Here is a 16,959-nt window from a genome sequence, read left to right as displayed (position 1 = left end):
CGAGACCAATGTTTACATTTTCGTTGAGTCCCCACGGACTATTTCCTTTTTTAAGAGACAATTTTTCGGTGCGGATGTATCACGATCCCCAGCCGTACACGGGGACGTATCTCACCTCGCGCACTGATACCTTACCACACCATCCATAGTTGAATGCGTTGCCTTGGGGGCCCTTCCAGCGGCTTATGATTGGTCGGCTGTGAAGTGACGTCAGCAGAAGCAGGAGGGAGTCTCCGGGCGACAGGGCCCGCGATGGGACAAAACTATTCGAGTCGCGCAGCCGAGACTGCAGCTGGGTCCTCCCGAGCTGGGGAGTGGAAGAAGCGCATCACAGCACAGAGGAGGAGGCGAAGGAGGGAAGATAGGAGCCGCCATAAGACCGAACAGGGCAGAGTGCAGAGTATACAGCCGCCTGAGTTACAGAGATGTTCAGCAGAGGGCTCAGGGCAAGGTACAGAGCAGACTGCTGCACAATCAGAGCTATTGGTAGGTGCAGTGCAGGAAACACCATCTGACTCTGGCACAGCACCGAGTACAAGTGGCTTGTTGTCTGTTGAAGTTGCTCAGAGTAACCCATGGGGCACAGCACATTGTACTCCAGCTGATCTACAGAGAAGAGACCCTGGAACTGTTCTCTCATCAAACTTGCTGGAATCAGGAGGTGAAGAGAGTACACTGACAGCTGGCCAAGGCATAACCCCTGGTGCGCAAGTTGCCGCGGCTCCTGACATGAGACTGGAAGGGCAGGGGGTGCGGCTCAGAAGGGATATGTCCAAGTGTGATGCCGCCAAACCCGTCATGAACGCTAAAGAAAAAGTGTGGGGCGACGATGTTGGGAAAATTTTTTTGGGGTCACCGAGTGACGGTCTCAAAAAAGTATCGTGTGACGCAGAACCGGGAGACGAGCGGAGGGCGGAGGCGGCTAGTAGAAAGAGTGCCGATCTGGAAAGCGGGACCTTGGAAGACGGCAAGGAGACCTGGAGGAGAGAAACCGTGTTTCGTGGTAGTGTGGAGAAGCCGGGGATACACGGCATTGTTGGTATATGTACTGGTGACCAAGCTTCAGATCTGTATGAGATACCCTTGGATAGAGGTCCCAATGATATAATATCTGGATCCCATTGCACCAAAGTATTTTCACACACCAGCAACATCTCCGCAACCCCGTCATCAGGGACCGGCCAACAAATGGGGCCAAACTTTTATCCCCACCATTGTACTGTGGAGGAATTGTGGGGCAGTGACTTGGGAATTGCTGGCCTTAGACTAACTGTCACCCCACCTGACACAGAAAACACCCCAGGATCAGCTCAGAGAGGTGAGCACTCCAGAGAGACTCTATTGAATAGAAGAGGGCCTTTGCTAATGACCTCCGACACCCATAGCTATTCCATACCCAGACTTATTATCACCCGGGACGCAAGTCCCAAGTGCTGCTTCCCATCTTCATCATCTCCTCAACCCCATGAAATGGGCTTTAGCCTGGACGTTCCCCTCTGTGGAGACGCAGAGTCCCCTTGCTCAGATAGTGGCTGCGGTGGGTCCCCTGTCCCTTCCCTCTACCTACGCAAGTTGTCCAGCTCCTCTGGTCTGTCCAGTGCTTCGTCCTTTGAGGAATCTGAAGACGATTTCATAGGCAGCGATGTGGAACCCAATGGGTTACAGCTAATCATCTGCAGTCCAGATGAGCAAGGAGCACCGGTAGGTATACATGTATATGCCTTAGTGGTGTGTGTTTTTACTTGAGGGTAAACATTACATACTCTTTATTTAGTGCAGATTGTCTTTGTCTGGTTTAGTATAAATGATAACCCAACTCCATAGGGTACCGGAGAGCATTCCATGCCTTGTCTGTCTTTCTCCTGTTTCTTCACCTGGTATGTAGAGATGCAATTCTACAGAATAACATATGTAGTTTGTGTGTTATTTAGTCCATACTAAGTCTTAATGTAACTTGCATTTGCCATTACTCGCACTTCTTGTGCCATTTTAGCTTCTGATATTTACACTACTCACTTGATACATTGTTACATGCAGCTAGTATCCTGATTGGTTACACTAGTTGCCGTTCCTTCCTTAAACTGGATCGGCCAATCAGATTTCAGAGAACTTTGGTGTGTTTTGGTGGAAATGCTATACTCTCTTTTTGGCTTCTGGGTTCTGCGGAGCTTCTCCAGTGCAACCACCAGAACCTCTGACGTAAGCGCTCAGTATTATACAGTGCAGTGCGGACCGTATCAGTGTATAGAGGGTAAATATCTACATCCCATGATCACGCAGCTCTGCAAATAAAGAATCTCTATGCAAATCCGTATGATGCCAATATATAATTACTAAGGGTCTGATGCAGATGTTGGTCGAGATGGCTTTCACATTGCGAGATGCAGAGTTGTATGCATCCTTGCGGACTGGTCACCCAAGCTTGGTTTCATCATTATCGGTGACATCCTTGCGGACTGGTCACCCAAGCTTGGTTTCATCATTATCGGTGAGCACTTGCATAGGCCCAATCTTTAGTGCAAAAGTCTTAAAACAGACGACATTCTGCTTATGCAAAACTCTACAGAGTCCACAATTCCGGCGACACATTGCTTATGTGCGAACTCTGTGTTACAACCCAATTACGCCTCTTCAGTCGTGAGTGGAGATGTGAATAGCGTACGCCTCTGCGTCTCCTGTACTAACGTGTTCTGCTCCGGAACATGCGCAGTGCAAAAAAACACGAAAGATACGCTAAGCAAATGGGTTTGCGTTCAGCTCCTGCATCAGCCCCTAAATGTCTCTTTAAATGTTGTATGCAACTGTACATATTTTTGGATGGTGGTTACATGAGAGGAGCAATTCAATCTGTGGCGGCTGTTTTAGGAACCATTGATGACCAATTCTGTCTCCCATAAAAAACTTGAAATTCTAAAAATGCCTCTATTGTACCGAGCTCTCGCCAGTATTTTATATCATTCTCGTTTATTTGTATGGCGCCACCAAGTGACCGTAGTTCTGTACAGGAAAAGTTACAGTGATAGAGTTACAACATCAAAAAAAAGTCAAACACTCATTACATGAGGAAATATCAGTGAGATATTTAGACAACCAAGTGAGTGTCTGTTAGTAACTGTAGCTCTGAGGGGTCTATTTACTAAGCCTTGGATGGAAATAAAGTGCCAGCCAATCAGCTCCTAACTACCATGTCACAGGCTGTGTTTAAAAAATGACAGAAGCTGATTGGCTGGTACTTTGGTCTCTATTCAATTGAACACGAATTAAATAGCACCGGGAGGGAGTTCACGGAGATATTCAATTCAGCGCGCTGTTAGGTCGGAGAATGCCCGTTTTCTCGCGCCTTAAACAGGGTGTTTAGTCACGAGAACGGGCATTCTCCGACTAAACTTCCCGGTGCAATGCTGTTTCCGCGGCACTAAGGGCAGAAAACAGCATCACGCCTGTAGTTTTGTTGGCTTTCTGCTCGCAACCCTGCAAGAAAAAAATCCTCCCGACGCTATTTAATTTACGTTCAATTGAATCGAGCCCTTTATCTCCATCCAAGGCTTGGTAAATAGACCCCTTAGTGATTAAAGGATCACAGTTGCTGTGAGAAGCAAGAGGGTGGACGGACCTGTCAATGAGAGCTTACGGTCTAGGGCACGTCGCAAAATGTCGCCATTAACCACATTGCTCTATTTCGAATGATTATCATCTTAAGAGACCTTATTGAGGATTTATGTATGAGATACTGACTAAGAGTTCTAAATGTAAGTCTTTAATATTCCTGTACTCATATGGGGAGTGTGTAGATAATCTATATTAGAAACGCCTGGGCGGATATGTACTTTTTGCTCTCCTAACCACCACCCATGCTAAGTCACATGTTATGTGTACGTTCTTGGTTTGCTACCACCTAATGACTATTATTGTTATTATTTTATTTGTGACTCAACTAATCCGATAGAGTATTCCTGGAGCAGTTTGTATGTAGCTGATGTACTATTTAGTGCTGTCACGTTGTGGCATTTAATCTGCCATCACGTATGTGTCATATTGGCACGTTAACAGGTCTATGCTGCAACATAACTGTGCCCTGTACCTCGAGGAAGTATTAGCCCATTTGTTCTTGTAAATTCACAGTATGGATAATGGAAACGTTCTGCTTCCTGTAGTTCAGGTTTTAAATTCCACCAAACTAATTTCCCCTGGTTCCAGGAAACTCTAACTGGAGCATGGCTTGCAGAGAGAGATGTGGAGTACACACACTGCTGATGGATCGGCTGGCAGACCGACCGATTCAGCAAGAATGCGGCTATGCATCCACACTTGCCAATCGGTTCGACCGATATGTTTGGCCGCAGAAACCAGTTGTGACGTCATTGTTGCTGGTTCCTGCAGCCAGCATATGGGTCAGCCTCCCATACACACAGGCAGATGTACGGGATATATATCTTTCAGATATATTGCCTCTGCAGCACTGTGAGGCCAACGCAATATATCTGTGACCAACGTGGTTCACAGATCTATCGCGTGTACAAAATGGCCAGTGGTCCGGATGATCTATTGTTTGCAGGCTGTACGAACGATGTATAGTCCAGTGTGTACCCAGCAATACACCACAAGTACATCTAATTAAAGTCAACAAAAACTAGCCGTACATTCAGAGATGTTCGAAAGCCCAACTTGTTTACGTACATCTCCCATGGTGTGAGATCTGCGCAGATGCAGATCTTGTTCTGCGAGACCGCCCTGGACGCCACAGCCTGACTGACAAGCTGCAGTTCGTTTGGGGGTGGGGGGGGGCGACGACAGGCAGCGTAGCAGAAAACTGGGGCGTTCTGAAGCCTGCGGCGGCGTTCTTGGACGCAGCTTCACTGGCTTTAGCAGCGTGAATTTCCCCGGTCATCCTGAGTAACCTTAGAGCTACGGAGATGATCCGATTCTGCAGCAGCGGATCAGAGAAGCTGGCAGGAGGCGCCTATTTACTCAAGACTCCTCCCGCGACATAAGCTTATTATTGCACAGCCGCTGCGTTCAAAGACACTGCGGCTGATTACTGTACATCTCTGAATCGAGCCCTTTGTTTCTTGTTGGGTGGCCGTGAATCCGTGGAACACAATGAAGAGTTTTCAGAGTTCTGTCACAATTATTACGGGGTTCCTGGGTGCCATTGCTTGCCATTTAGTTTAATGACAGCTCCCTTTGTGGGTTGAGACTCTGTGTAAGGTGCAGTAAATAGGACTATATATAATTCTCATTTTTTATCTAATCTTCACACTGTAGGGTGTGCCACAAATGACTAAACTCTGGTTATAAAAAGACCGTCATCACGTGCTTCATGTACAGTGATTTTATTTTTTTTTCTTTAAGAACTTTCCATTAACTATAATAAAGATTTTTACATTAAGATGTATTCTGCTAGATCATTTAGCATCACATACGGTGGCAATATGCACTGGAATATTACAGCTCCATACAGTTATTTCAAGCAAAAATGGCCTTTATCATTGTTTACTTATATAGCACTGATAATATTGGGCCTGATTCAGCAAGGATCGCTATTCTGCTTATACGCGCACAATGCAGTTGCTAATATCAGCGGTGCTATGCAAATGTTTGCAATGCGATCGCAGCCTAACATGAGGACACCCACTTCCCCTTACTCACATCTGTATACTTTGGCAATATAGCAAAACAATCTGTAACATCGGACCCATACGAATAGATAAGGCAGGTCAGACCTAACTCAGGAATTGCTAACTTTAGCGCACGCTCTGAGGCCTCAGGCTGTGTATGGCATTGCAGTGGCTAATTAATGCACACCCAAGCAACGGCGTTGAAACGCACTGGCACGCCTATGTTCGCCCAACCACCCCCCCATCACCACCCACAAACGGCACTTCCTGTCAATCACTCTGCCATGGGTCTGCGTACACACTGCAATCTCATTCCCGATCGCATTGGCTAGTTTCGCATGCGCACTGCGATGCATGGGCAGATCGCGAAAATCGTCTTGGCACTTGGGATCCTTGTTGAAATCAGGCCCATTATGCGGTGTTATACATATATTTATTAATTACATCGGTCCCTGCCCCATTGGAGCTTACAGTCTATGAGGGGGAATTTACTTCCCGGCATCAACGTCTGCTGGTATCGCAAGTTTTCCCTGGCAACTCATAGTGTGAGGGGAAATTTGCGTTGTCGCCTCTACCTACAGTATGGGAAGAAACCAGAGTACCCAGGGGTATGCAAACACAGGGAAATCATACAAACGCCACACACAGAGGTATCTGGTTGGAACAGAACCCCAGTGTGGGAGGCAGCAATGCCCACCTTTGTGCCACCATGTCAGTTGATAACACATAAGTCCAGAGTGTTTTTGCACAACTATGTCCTATAATTGTAAAATGTCAATATAGCTTATTCTATGCTTTTAGCACTTATCTGTGGAAATATGATCATGTATATTCAGCTGTGTGGATGTAATAAAAGGGCACTTATAGTATTGAAGTATGTTAGAGTATTTTTATAGGTTGAGTATTATTATTTTTTTCTTCCTGAAGTTCTACTGCACAATAGATAAAAGCTGAGCTTAGATCACGTTACATGTGGCAGCTGAGTACAGTGCTTGATAATAATAGAGATGTATGGCCGGGCTTTATTGTCTAGTGAATGTTATTTACATGCTTCTAAAAATAGGCACAATAAATGTCCCTGTTCCTCACCTTGGACACTATTTTCAGAATAACTTGGAAAACCTGTTCATAAAGCATAGGGTGAGGATGTCAGTCGGTTACACCCCAAATCCACAGAGACCTCTCGCATACATCGGAGATGAAGTAACATGTTTTGTTAGCAAATATTGGGGCGTAAATGATGGAATTGAGCTTTTACATTAGAGTACAGCATCTGAGCTGTAATACAAGGCGATACAGAGGTGTGTGTGTGTGTGTGTGTGTGTGTGTGTGTGTGTGTCTGTCTGTCTGTCTGTCTGTCTGTCTGTCTGTCTGTCTGTCTGTCTGTCTGTCTGTGTGTCTGATCACCTCCATTTTAGTTGAAAAACTTTTTTTTGTTTCTTCCCCACAGTTTCCTGGTGTCTGGGGAACTTTCTGCTTAGCAGTAAATCCCACCTGATCTGCATTACGCAATCATTTCTACCTACACATGACTTATTGTCACTTTCTCCTGTTTCCTGTACTGCTCAAACTTTTTTTTTTTCTTTTTGTATTTCATGTTTTTCTGTGTGCTCTTTTGTTACTGTGCTGTTATTTCCCTCAGGCTTATTTTTTTAGTGAATGCTGGGAAAATCAGTTGTTGTTTTTTTTTTCTGGGTTATTCCAGAGATGACACAGGAGGGCGTGCCAATTATTGTGATGCCTCACTAACATTGAAAAGCATTGCACCCTGTGACAGCAGCCACTAAGCAGCCTACTGTTTAGTGACCTCATTGCTTATAATATAAAAATGCTGAGGGAAGGATGAGTGTTCAGTTTCTGCGCTGTCGACGTCTGACGTTACATGACATCTTGCTTATCTGTAATGGCAGCCATTTTGTGGGCTAAAGCCATGTTACTGCATGTTTGACTCATTGGGAACCATTGACGTTACTCATCTCTTCTCACAAAAGTATCTATTCTCTATTTTTTTTTTTTTTACCTCATTATTACATTGTGTTTTGTCTTCACAATAAGAGCAGTTCCTTATATTATTGGTACATATTGTTATAATTTACAAAAGCACCTTCTAGAAGATAATAGCTAGAATCTGCTATTAATTGCTATGGGCAACATCTCCACTTCTAAAAACTCTCACTTTAGTAAATTTACTCCATGGTGTCTTCTGAGCTCTCTGCAGAATGTTACAGAATACCATGCAGTGAGATGTTGTGCTTTGCTTAAGAGCTGACTAAAGGTGCATACACACTAGACGATATGCTCCCTGAGCGATATCGTCTAGTGTGTCCCCGGCAGGCTGTGCTCAATGTCGTTTATGACAATGAGCACAGCCGCTGAACGATATCATTAACGATATCGTTCAGCGCCGGGCTCTCTCCCCCATTCCCTGACATGCAGCAACCTGACAAGGTCGTCAGGTTGGCCTGCATGTCAGCCCGATGAACGATGATGACGAACGACCCGCGGGAACGCGCGTCGTCGTCATCGTTCATCTTTTTGGGCTTAAAAATGGTGTATAAAGTGGACGACTGAACGATAACGAATTCGTTATCGTTCAGTCGTCCACTTTATCGCCCAGTGTGTACGCACCTTCTGGCCAGGTACACTACCTGGTAGTGCTGCACGGTCAGTCAGAAGATATCGTGAACGATGTGGTGTACAAGGTGTAGTGTGTACAACCAGCCCGGACGACCAGGCGATATGTCATTCCGATTTAGCATCTAAAGACGTTCCCTTTTAAAGATGGTTGTTCTAGCGCAGGGGTGGGCAATAAGTGGCCCTCCAGCTGTTGTTGAACTACACTGTACAGGAGCAACAATAAATCGTATACAGCCAAATGACACGTTAAATTGTTCCGTCACTTCAAGGATTGTACAGTGTATACGCTCAACATCGTTTGTTCTGGGATGGTGGAAAATTGGAGCGACTGTTGCCTCGTTTTGGCATCGCTCTAACGTGTACCCGTCCTAAATTGTGGTTCTGTATGTGCTCCATGCAGGGAGTGGTTTACTTGTGAATATTTGTTCTGTCTGTTATAGTGTGTACTCAGAGTATTAAGTTAAATGAATGTCTCTTTCTTAAAAAACAAAGTAAATATATTTTTTATGGACAGTGAGTGTATGAGCTGAATATGAGAAACTCTTTGTGTGGTCTCTTTTTCTATCAGACTTAAATGACATAGGCATAGGTACAGTGAGAGACCAGGGACAAATACTCACTGTGCCTTACTCACTGAGGTACTTTCTAATCGATCTCAGTAGTGCAACTCTCCCTTTAGGGGTCTATTTATTAAGCCTTGGCTGGAGATAAAGTACCAGCCAATCAACTCCTAACTGCCATGTGTCAGGCTGAAAAATGACAGGAGCTGATTGGCTGGTACTTTATCTCCGTTCACTTTATCTCCATCCAAAGCTTAGTAAATAGACCCCTTAAGCTGGTTAAAATGACAAGTTGTCTCTGAAGTGTGATATTTTGCAATAGGACAACTTGTCAGGAACTGTGATTGGAGGATTACATGGCACTGTTGGGAAGACCTGTATGGAGTACTGACTATATGGATTATGGGGTAACCTAATGAGTTCCTATGGTAAAATAGGAGTACATATGGGGTCTATTGTTCATAGGCACTATGGGGGGGATTTGATTAGATGTGAACAGTACATTTCAGCCAGTAATATCTAGTGTTCACTCTAGGTCCGGTGCCGGGCAGGAGGACAGGGCGCTTTTTGCCGTTTAGAAATAGGGCAGGGCGCGGCGCCCTGCTAAAACTGCGTAGCGGGACTGCTAAATATCTCTAGTTTTCCTGCACATATCTATGGAGTGTGATGGAAAAACTAGCTCTATACCAGCAATGCGGGGATGCACATACCGTCAAATTGAAAAAAGCATTTGTACTTAGTACTATGTATCATCGCTTACTGCAGTGATACAGAGTGTTGTGCCACTGTCATTTATCAAATTATAGTCCCCTTGTGATTTTGTGAATTGGGGGGGAGGGGTCCTATGCGAAGTAATGACTACTTATAAGAAGAGGTTACAGAAATGTAGTGATTGTTTATGTACAATAACAATGCAATGTTTTGGTAGAGAGTATATGAAGTATTAGAAGATAAAGGAACAGGAAAGTGGAGTATAAATTGGATAAAGGGAGATGCTAATTAACAAAGCTCTTAGAGGTCATTTATTAAACGGTGGCTTTTGAAAGCAGAAGATTATCAGCATTTTTGCCCACAGATTTTAAAGCCGCAATACCTTTAGGTACAAAACCAGGTGCGTCTTGCATATAATATTATTGCTGTTTTAAATTCTGCAGGCAAAAATGCAGGTAACTGGCGACTTTTAGTAGCCGCAGCTTGGTAAGCAAACCCCTTATGGTGCGTACATACGTAGCGATTTAAATGATCGCTAACTATATCGTTATCGTTCAATTTGGTCATTTAATTTGTCCCTACCAATTTACCATCGACCAGCGATGCACGGCCACGTATGGACAATAGCGATATCGTGCATGTCGGTCAACTTGCTAGATAACGAACAGGTTACTATAGGGATCGGTCGCTATAGTCGTCGGTAAGTATGTGGTGTGCTGGGTGATCGATATAGTTCATCCAACACACCAGGGAGGGTGCATGACTATCGTCCAGCGATATCGTATTACTGGCTGATCGCTATGTGTGTATGCACCATTAGTATGTAGAGGGCTGTGCAGTATGTGTGCTATGTAAAGGGTGATGATAATGGCCATGGCGTAGTAGGAGGAGCTATGACGGGATGCACACATTGGTGTCCTCTCTGCGCCTGTTGGATGGAGCTGGCAGGAATTCCTTAGTTCTGTGTCAGAAATTCCTGTCCTTGCTGAACAAACAGCAGGGTGTGCTCTCTCCACCTTCCTGGGGAGGCGCATGAGTCCCCAGCAGCTGGTTCCCCAGGTCTAGCAGCAACATCTCAGCTATACAGTTCATGTTAACCCTTTCCTTTTTATATCATGCACCACCATATCTCACCTCCACCATGACAGTACTTCGGATTAGGCATTACCCCTGATGCTGGATAATACAGTGAGGGTCAGGGTAAAGCTATTTATCTTCTCTAGTCAAACTTATACATTATTTGTGTGAGGCAAGAAATACCTGCTTCTACCTGTACTTTTTATTTCTGGGCACCTCAATACCAATTTTACCAAGTTATTGGAAAAGTTGTGTATTACTATTAGGCCCACATGTAATCTCCTGCGATTTTGGCGAGTTAGTCGCCAGATTGAAAGCAGCATTTAGTATTCAGGTGAAACCAGGTTGCTTTTGCCTTCAAACGAATCCGCTGTTTAAACATAGCGGCAAAATCGCGCCAGAGCCCTCAAATTGCAAGCGATTGCATTTGGGCCTTCATTACTACTGTAGTTTACTTCTGGTTACAAAGCGGCTTTAGCCTTCGATGGTTTTCGGGATCAGCGATACAGATGTTAATCTGCATTTGTGAAGTATTATCTGTCTGTCCCGGTGAGAGTGTTTAATCTCTTCCAGTCCCCATGTATGCAGCCACCGCCTGGACACGCTCCCTGCTGATCTAAACATAACGATTTTCATTAAGGAACATTTTTCGTTCATCGTTGTAAAAATCGTTCATTACAATTCAAAAATCGGTCACTTTTTCAAGGGAAAATCTGACAGAAAATCGTTGGATACAAAATCGTTACGTGTGTGCACCTTTACTGATGGTAAGAATAGAATAACTTTTTTTATTTATTTTGTAAACGTGGCACCAATTAATAAATAGGTCAGTGATAATGTGACATCCTTCTGAAACCATTTGTCTATGCACAAATGTATCACACAAAGTATGTGCAAGTTTACAAGTTGTTGCTCATAGCAACCAATCAGATTTCAGCTATTCTCTTCTAGAAGGTGCTAGATAAATAAGTAGAATCTGATTGGTTGCTATGGGCAACAACTCCACTCCTAAAAACCCGAACTTTAGTAAATATTCCTAAGTGTCAGTAACCATTTATAATGTGTGGCATCAGTTGTCTCCCTCCGTTAATGCCAGTGGCATAGGTTCAATGCATTTTGTATGTTTATTTTTGTTCCTCCTGTCCAGTTTTTGCTGAGCTTTTTCCCTTACCCCTTCTTACCTCTCCTGGCCCTCTGCTTGCAGGGCTACAGGTCATGTACCTGAACCAGCAGGTCTGCAGGAGGAGGTCAGGGGTTAACCGGTTGCCAAACACTCATTTTCTCCTCTGTCATGGAAAAATTCTCCTGGGGGTTGCAGTTACTGAGCAACTTTACAACGTCAGCACCAACCCCTCCCCTCTGCCACCGGTTATTGTGTTTTCAGAGAGCATGCTGTAGCGGAGGCCAGTCTGAGAGGTGTAAGAGTGGTATGTCCTGGTTATTCATCCCCTGGTCACCTACCGTCACCAGTGTTACTCGGGCATGTCCGTTTATAGAGGGTGATTATTTTTGTATGGTGCATTTTAGCTGATGTCGCTCTTTTACCATTCATTGTATCTACCTGCTGTGTGCTGACTGTGGCGTCCCTTTAGCTAGCTGCAGTGTTTATGTACTAAAGATGGGGAGAAGGGGTTTGTACTTGCCTGCAGTGTGTAGTCTTTACCTGCCTGCAGTGTTTTTTTTACATACTTATAGCATGTGTGCCAATGCTTGACTGTGGGCTCTGTGCCCACCTAAAGTGAGTGTGCCTGGGTTATGTGTGGGTAATGCTCCATGGAGCCTGCAGACTTGCAGTTATTCATACCCTGGTAGGTTGCAAACCCCACACGTGACTGTGGTGCATGCTAGTGACCCATATCAGGATGGTTTTCCTTGCAGCAAGTACTACGTGCACTTGTTAATGTTATGGGGCTCGATGTTTGCATTTGCCCATCTGTCTGGCTAACAGTCTGGTTATATTACATCTACTTTCCAGTGACTGAGTCCAACAGATAGCCGTAAGATGTGGAGTTTTATCCCCCACCCGAAAAAATGTATGGAATTGTCTCTGCATATATAAATTATAGTGGCTGGCCCATCTTTTTTGATATTGGAATTTTAATGTATTTTTATTTTTATATTGCTATTAATTTAATAGAAGCAAAAAGCCCAATCTACAGCCAAATATTACTCTGTTCAGTCACGTGTTCATTGTAAGAAACCAACACAAAGGTCTGCACTGTTGGTGAAGTAACACAGCTGTAATACTCCAGCCTGAGTCACATAATTATCATTGCTCAGGGTATTAATGTGCAGATATGTGAAGTTCCCTGAATGCCAGCGATTATTAGGCTTCATGTGTACTGTTGCTGCTTATTCTGGTGAGGTAAAATTCTCTGTGCAAATTATGGTGGCCTACATAAATTCCATCTGTTGGGACTCTTATTTTAACCCACCAGCCTCCTAAACAATGACTCTAGCATTTAACGTCAGGGATTACCTCACTACCCCTCTCCTCTGGAACCAGCGACTGGAGGCGCCATCTTGATGGCATGAATCCTGAGTGTGTGAATTCTCATTATGATTCCAGTGCTCTCATAAGTTAACTCTTGTGTATGCTCCTAGCCTTTAACCCATTAAACTCAACTACCATGAGGTCATGTCGAATTTAGGAGCTATGCAACCAAATTTAAAAGCCAGCTGGTTCTTTTAAGGCGTCGGGGAAGATGTGCATCCATTGGCATTGATTGAAATGGCTACCAAAAGTCATGCACCAGCGGATATTCTTCTCAGGTGCATTGGCTGCTTGGCTCCTGGGAATTGTCTGGTCCTGTATTAACGTTGTTTTATTCAAACGTTGGATTCGTTACAGATGAGCAGTCTTATTGGAGTGATTGGTTCCCCTACTTTCTGCTGGGGGAATGTGTCCTTAAGTGTTCCCAGTCCTACCCTAACCACACCACACAGCAGATGAACAGACCGTCCTCATCCCATTTCTATTAATAGACTAAAGTTCTTGAAAATGTGAATTTACAAATACAATATGGATTTCCGCAGAGCGCGCAGTGTGTATCGCTGGAACTTCGCATCTCTGCAAACTGACCTTTTCCTCTGCAAAACTCTGTTTCCATCATCTACTGATCCATGTTCTTATAATTTGATTACTACACTATTATTGAGAACCAATGTGGGCAGCTGTGAAATTCACAGTGCATGCCAGTTAGTTTCATTTACATGTATGGAGCTTCCCCCATTAATCTCTGACACATGTAGCCAGGTATGGTGACACAAATAGGTGGTGGTTCTTTGGTTGGGAATCATATCTCTAAGTCATTACATACAAACGCCACACGTATAGGGCTTGGGTTGGCATCGAACCCAGTGCTGAGTCAGCAATGCTAACCACTTTGCTGTCCTGTTGCCCATACGGTATCATCTAGCAAACTGCATGATATGATAGCAGGAAAATATCTTAAATATAGACTATTTAAAAAAAAAAAATACCTAGGGGTATTTTAGGAGTTTGTTTTTTATTTTCAAAAACAGTATAAAAATACAGAATGGTAACATTCAACATAGGCCATTTGGGCAGCAGGAGAACATACATACAAGAGAGTTTGGAGATAACCAGGTGAGGAGCACAACTGGAGAATAACACACCGTAACAGTATGGCTAATGAAGAACCAACCTAAAATATTTAATAGTATAAGTACCAAAGGAAAAATAGAATTGGATGTGGGTGGGGATGAGAGACGTGGAGAACGAGAGGCAGAGTCTGGCTGTACATAGGAGAACGTGAAACGTCTGAGAAGCTCTGGGAAGGATCTTTGTTGGCTGTGGACCTATTGTAAATGAGCCAATCCCACCAAACTTGGATATATTTTATAGGACTTGTTGTGGAGGTAACATGATATTTTCTCCATGGTTGCCAAATCATGTTTAAAATCAGTCGTCAGGTGCACTGGGTGTTTCTAGTGCCTGGCCACCACGTTGAGAATTTGTTTGCAAAGTTTGTCTGGACTACGTTGTTGAGAAGATTGGTTTCAACATCCCAAAAGCATACAGACATTGAGCAGGACCACCAGATGTGGCTTTACTAAAGCTTTTATTATGGAAAAGTGTGTGTGTGTGTTGCACATTGCAACCAATTAAATTCTAGTTATTTTATAGAATGCACTGGATAGATCAGGGGTAGATAACCTGCAGCACTCCAGCTGCTGTGGAACTACACCTCCCAGCATGCCCTAATGGCAAAACTGTGGCAGGGCATGCTGGCCTGTGTAGTTCCACAACATCTGAAATGCCACAGGTTGCTTACCCCTGGAATAGATGATGGATAAAGTCTGGTTGCTATGGACAACAGCCCAATTGGTTTAGCCAAAGTTTTAGTAACTCTACCCACTATCTTGAGATCTATGTAGATGATGGGTCTTTATAGCGTTTCCATATACTAGTGAATAGGAAATGTTTTCAGTTCAACGTAGATCACTGTTTTAATATGTTTAGTGGACGCTGGGGGAGTATATTTAGATCTGGTGAGCAGAGTGTACAAATAAGTTTGACCACCAGTTCCTCCAGGAAGCTATGGTGAAACTACAGCACTGGAGTGAGTGCCCCTGTCTGCCCCTCGCGGTCTCTCCTTGCTCTCACAGCCTGCACATGCTGATTGGTAGGAACAGGGTTTTTATTCCTCTTTAGGGCACTGTTGTGAACAGTTGATAATCTGGAGTGATTAGTGGGGTTACAGGCCTGGCGAGGAAGCTGTCATATACACAGGCAGCATGCGGTGGGCCCATTGTCCCGTCTTTTCTCTATTATGCAAAGTACAACTTTGGTAGAGCAGCATTGTAACCGCAGAGCCCTAGGGACCTGGCCTCTAGGGCTGATACTTGGGCATCTAATGTCACCATGTTTGGTGAGGATCTGCATGCATCGCACACGTTTTCCCTGCTGTTATGTTTCCATCATACCTGAGGGTCATGTAAGGCGGTGTCATAGGTCTCTGTATTTTTGTTGCTGCCATGTTGTACCATAGAGATATATAATGATCCTGTGTGTGTGTCTCTCTCTCTGTACACAGAGTTCACTCATCACCTCACAAACCTCTAACCACAACCCAGCCGCAGTGGAAATAATCTCTCACAATGTGTTAGTTTGTTGTAGGGGGGGGAGGATTGTCCGCCCATCTCTGACACCTTTATACATTATTTGTGTTTTCTGTTTATACTTTATATTTGTACTGACTGTGATGGATTTTTGGACGGTGCTGATGTAGGGGTAAATCAGGGCAAGGCTGCCAGTCTCACAGCTGTGGTGTAAAGGATCTTTCCTTATGCCCTATGACGATAAGAGGGACTCACTCGATTCTCACTTCTCTATGTTATCTATGGGGTGTGTGGCCATGCCTCAGTGCTGCACATGTCAGCTAAGCAGCGCACAATCCCAGGTAATGGCTGCTTTCTGCATGTCATGAGCCCATATGAGCAATCCCAGCAGATGTCACTTGAAGGCTTCAGGAGAGAGGGAATAATCATAAATAGGACAATACTGCAGGAGGCCCTGGCTACAGAACCACCATAGCTTGTGGTGCATTAGTACTGTGGTGCCATAGGCCACCGCCTGTGCATCCTACGCACACACACACGTACGCTCCGCTCTCCGTGTCCCTTATCTACATAATCTGCAAATATTGAATTTGTATCGCAACAATCATTTAGACTCGCGCTGTAGAATTCTCTTTTTTTACTTCTATCAGTCTGCAAACACAGCCTTCTGTTTATCAACATTGGCTAAACCATGGGTGTTTAGTTAGGTTAGAGCTGACATCGTGCTGTGTAATAAGCCTCCGCTATTCCAGGCAGGAATAATACTAAGTGTTTGTTTCCTGCCTCCATCCTACCCCTATATTGGGCTGGACGGTCTGTTTCCAAAGTCTTCTCCCTCTATCACAATGCCTATTATTATACATCTCGTACAGTAACGTGAATTGGGTATATGACGCAGGTATTTCTGGGGCTGCTTCCATGTGACCCCGTTTTTAAGTCTTTCTTAACATTTGTTTTATATAGCACCAGTATGTAATGAATCCAGACTGGATATTAACGGACATACAGAGCGGTTACAGTGGCCTGCTCACATTCTGATAATCTATGGGAAATTAAATATGGTCACCAATCAAATTATAGCAATCATTTTCTACAATGTACTAATACATATAAGATGCAATCTGATTGGTTGCTATGAGCAACACTTCCACTCTTTTCTTTTTAGAAGTGTTCGTAAATCTACCCCCTGTATGTCATTGATTTGTGACTTGAAAGTGTCTAGTACTATACCTTTTTGTATAATATTATTTTTTCCTTTTGTGTATTTCTAT

At 44.1% G+C, this 16,959-nt stretch overlaps 1 protein-coding gene across 1 annotated transcript in view; it reads left to right on the top strand.

Moving 5' to 3' along the window:
• The first annotated feature begins 203 nt into the window (after positions 1–203).
• Positions 204–16,959, top strand: part of ITPKC (inositol-trisphosphate 3-kinase C) — a 30,858-nt gene continuing 14,102 nt past the window's right edge. The window contains exon 1 of the mRNA XM_088450113.1: positions 204–1,701. Within this exon, the coding sequence (XP_088306239.1) occupies positions 253–1,701 (1,449 nt within the window). The 5' untranslated portion in view covers positions 204–252. The remainder of the gene's footprint in view (positions 1,702–16,959) is intronic.

Source organism: Taudactylus pleione, unplaced genomic scaffold, assembly GCF_031769625.1.
Source record: "Taudactylus pleione unplaced genomic scaffold, aTauple2 ptg000507l, whole genome shotgun sequence".
In the NCBI taxonomy this organism is placed as follows: Eukaryota; Metazoa; Chordata; class Amphibia; order Anura; family Myobatrachidae; genus Taudactylus; species Taudactylus pleione.
This window is presented reverse-complemented; position numbering and strand designations above follow the sequence as displayed.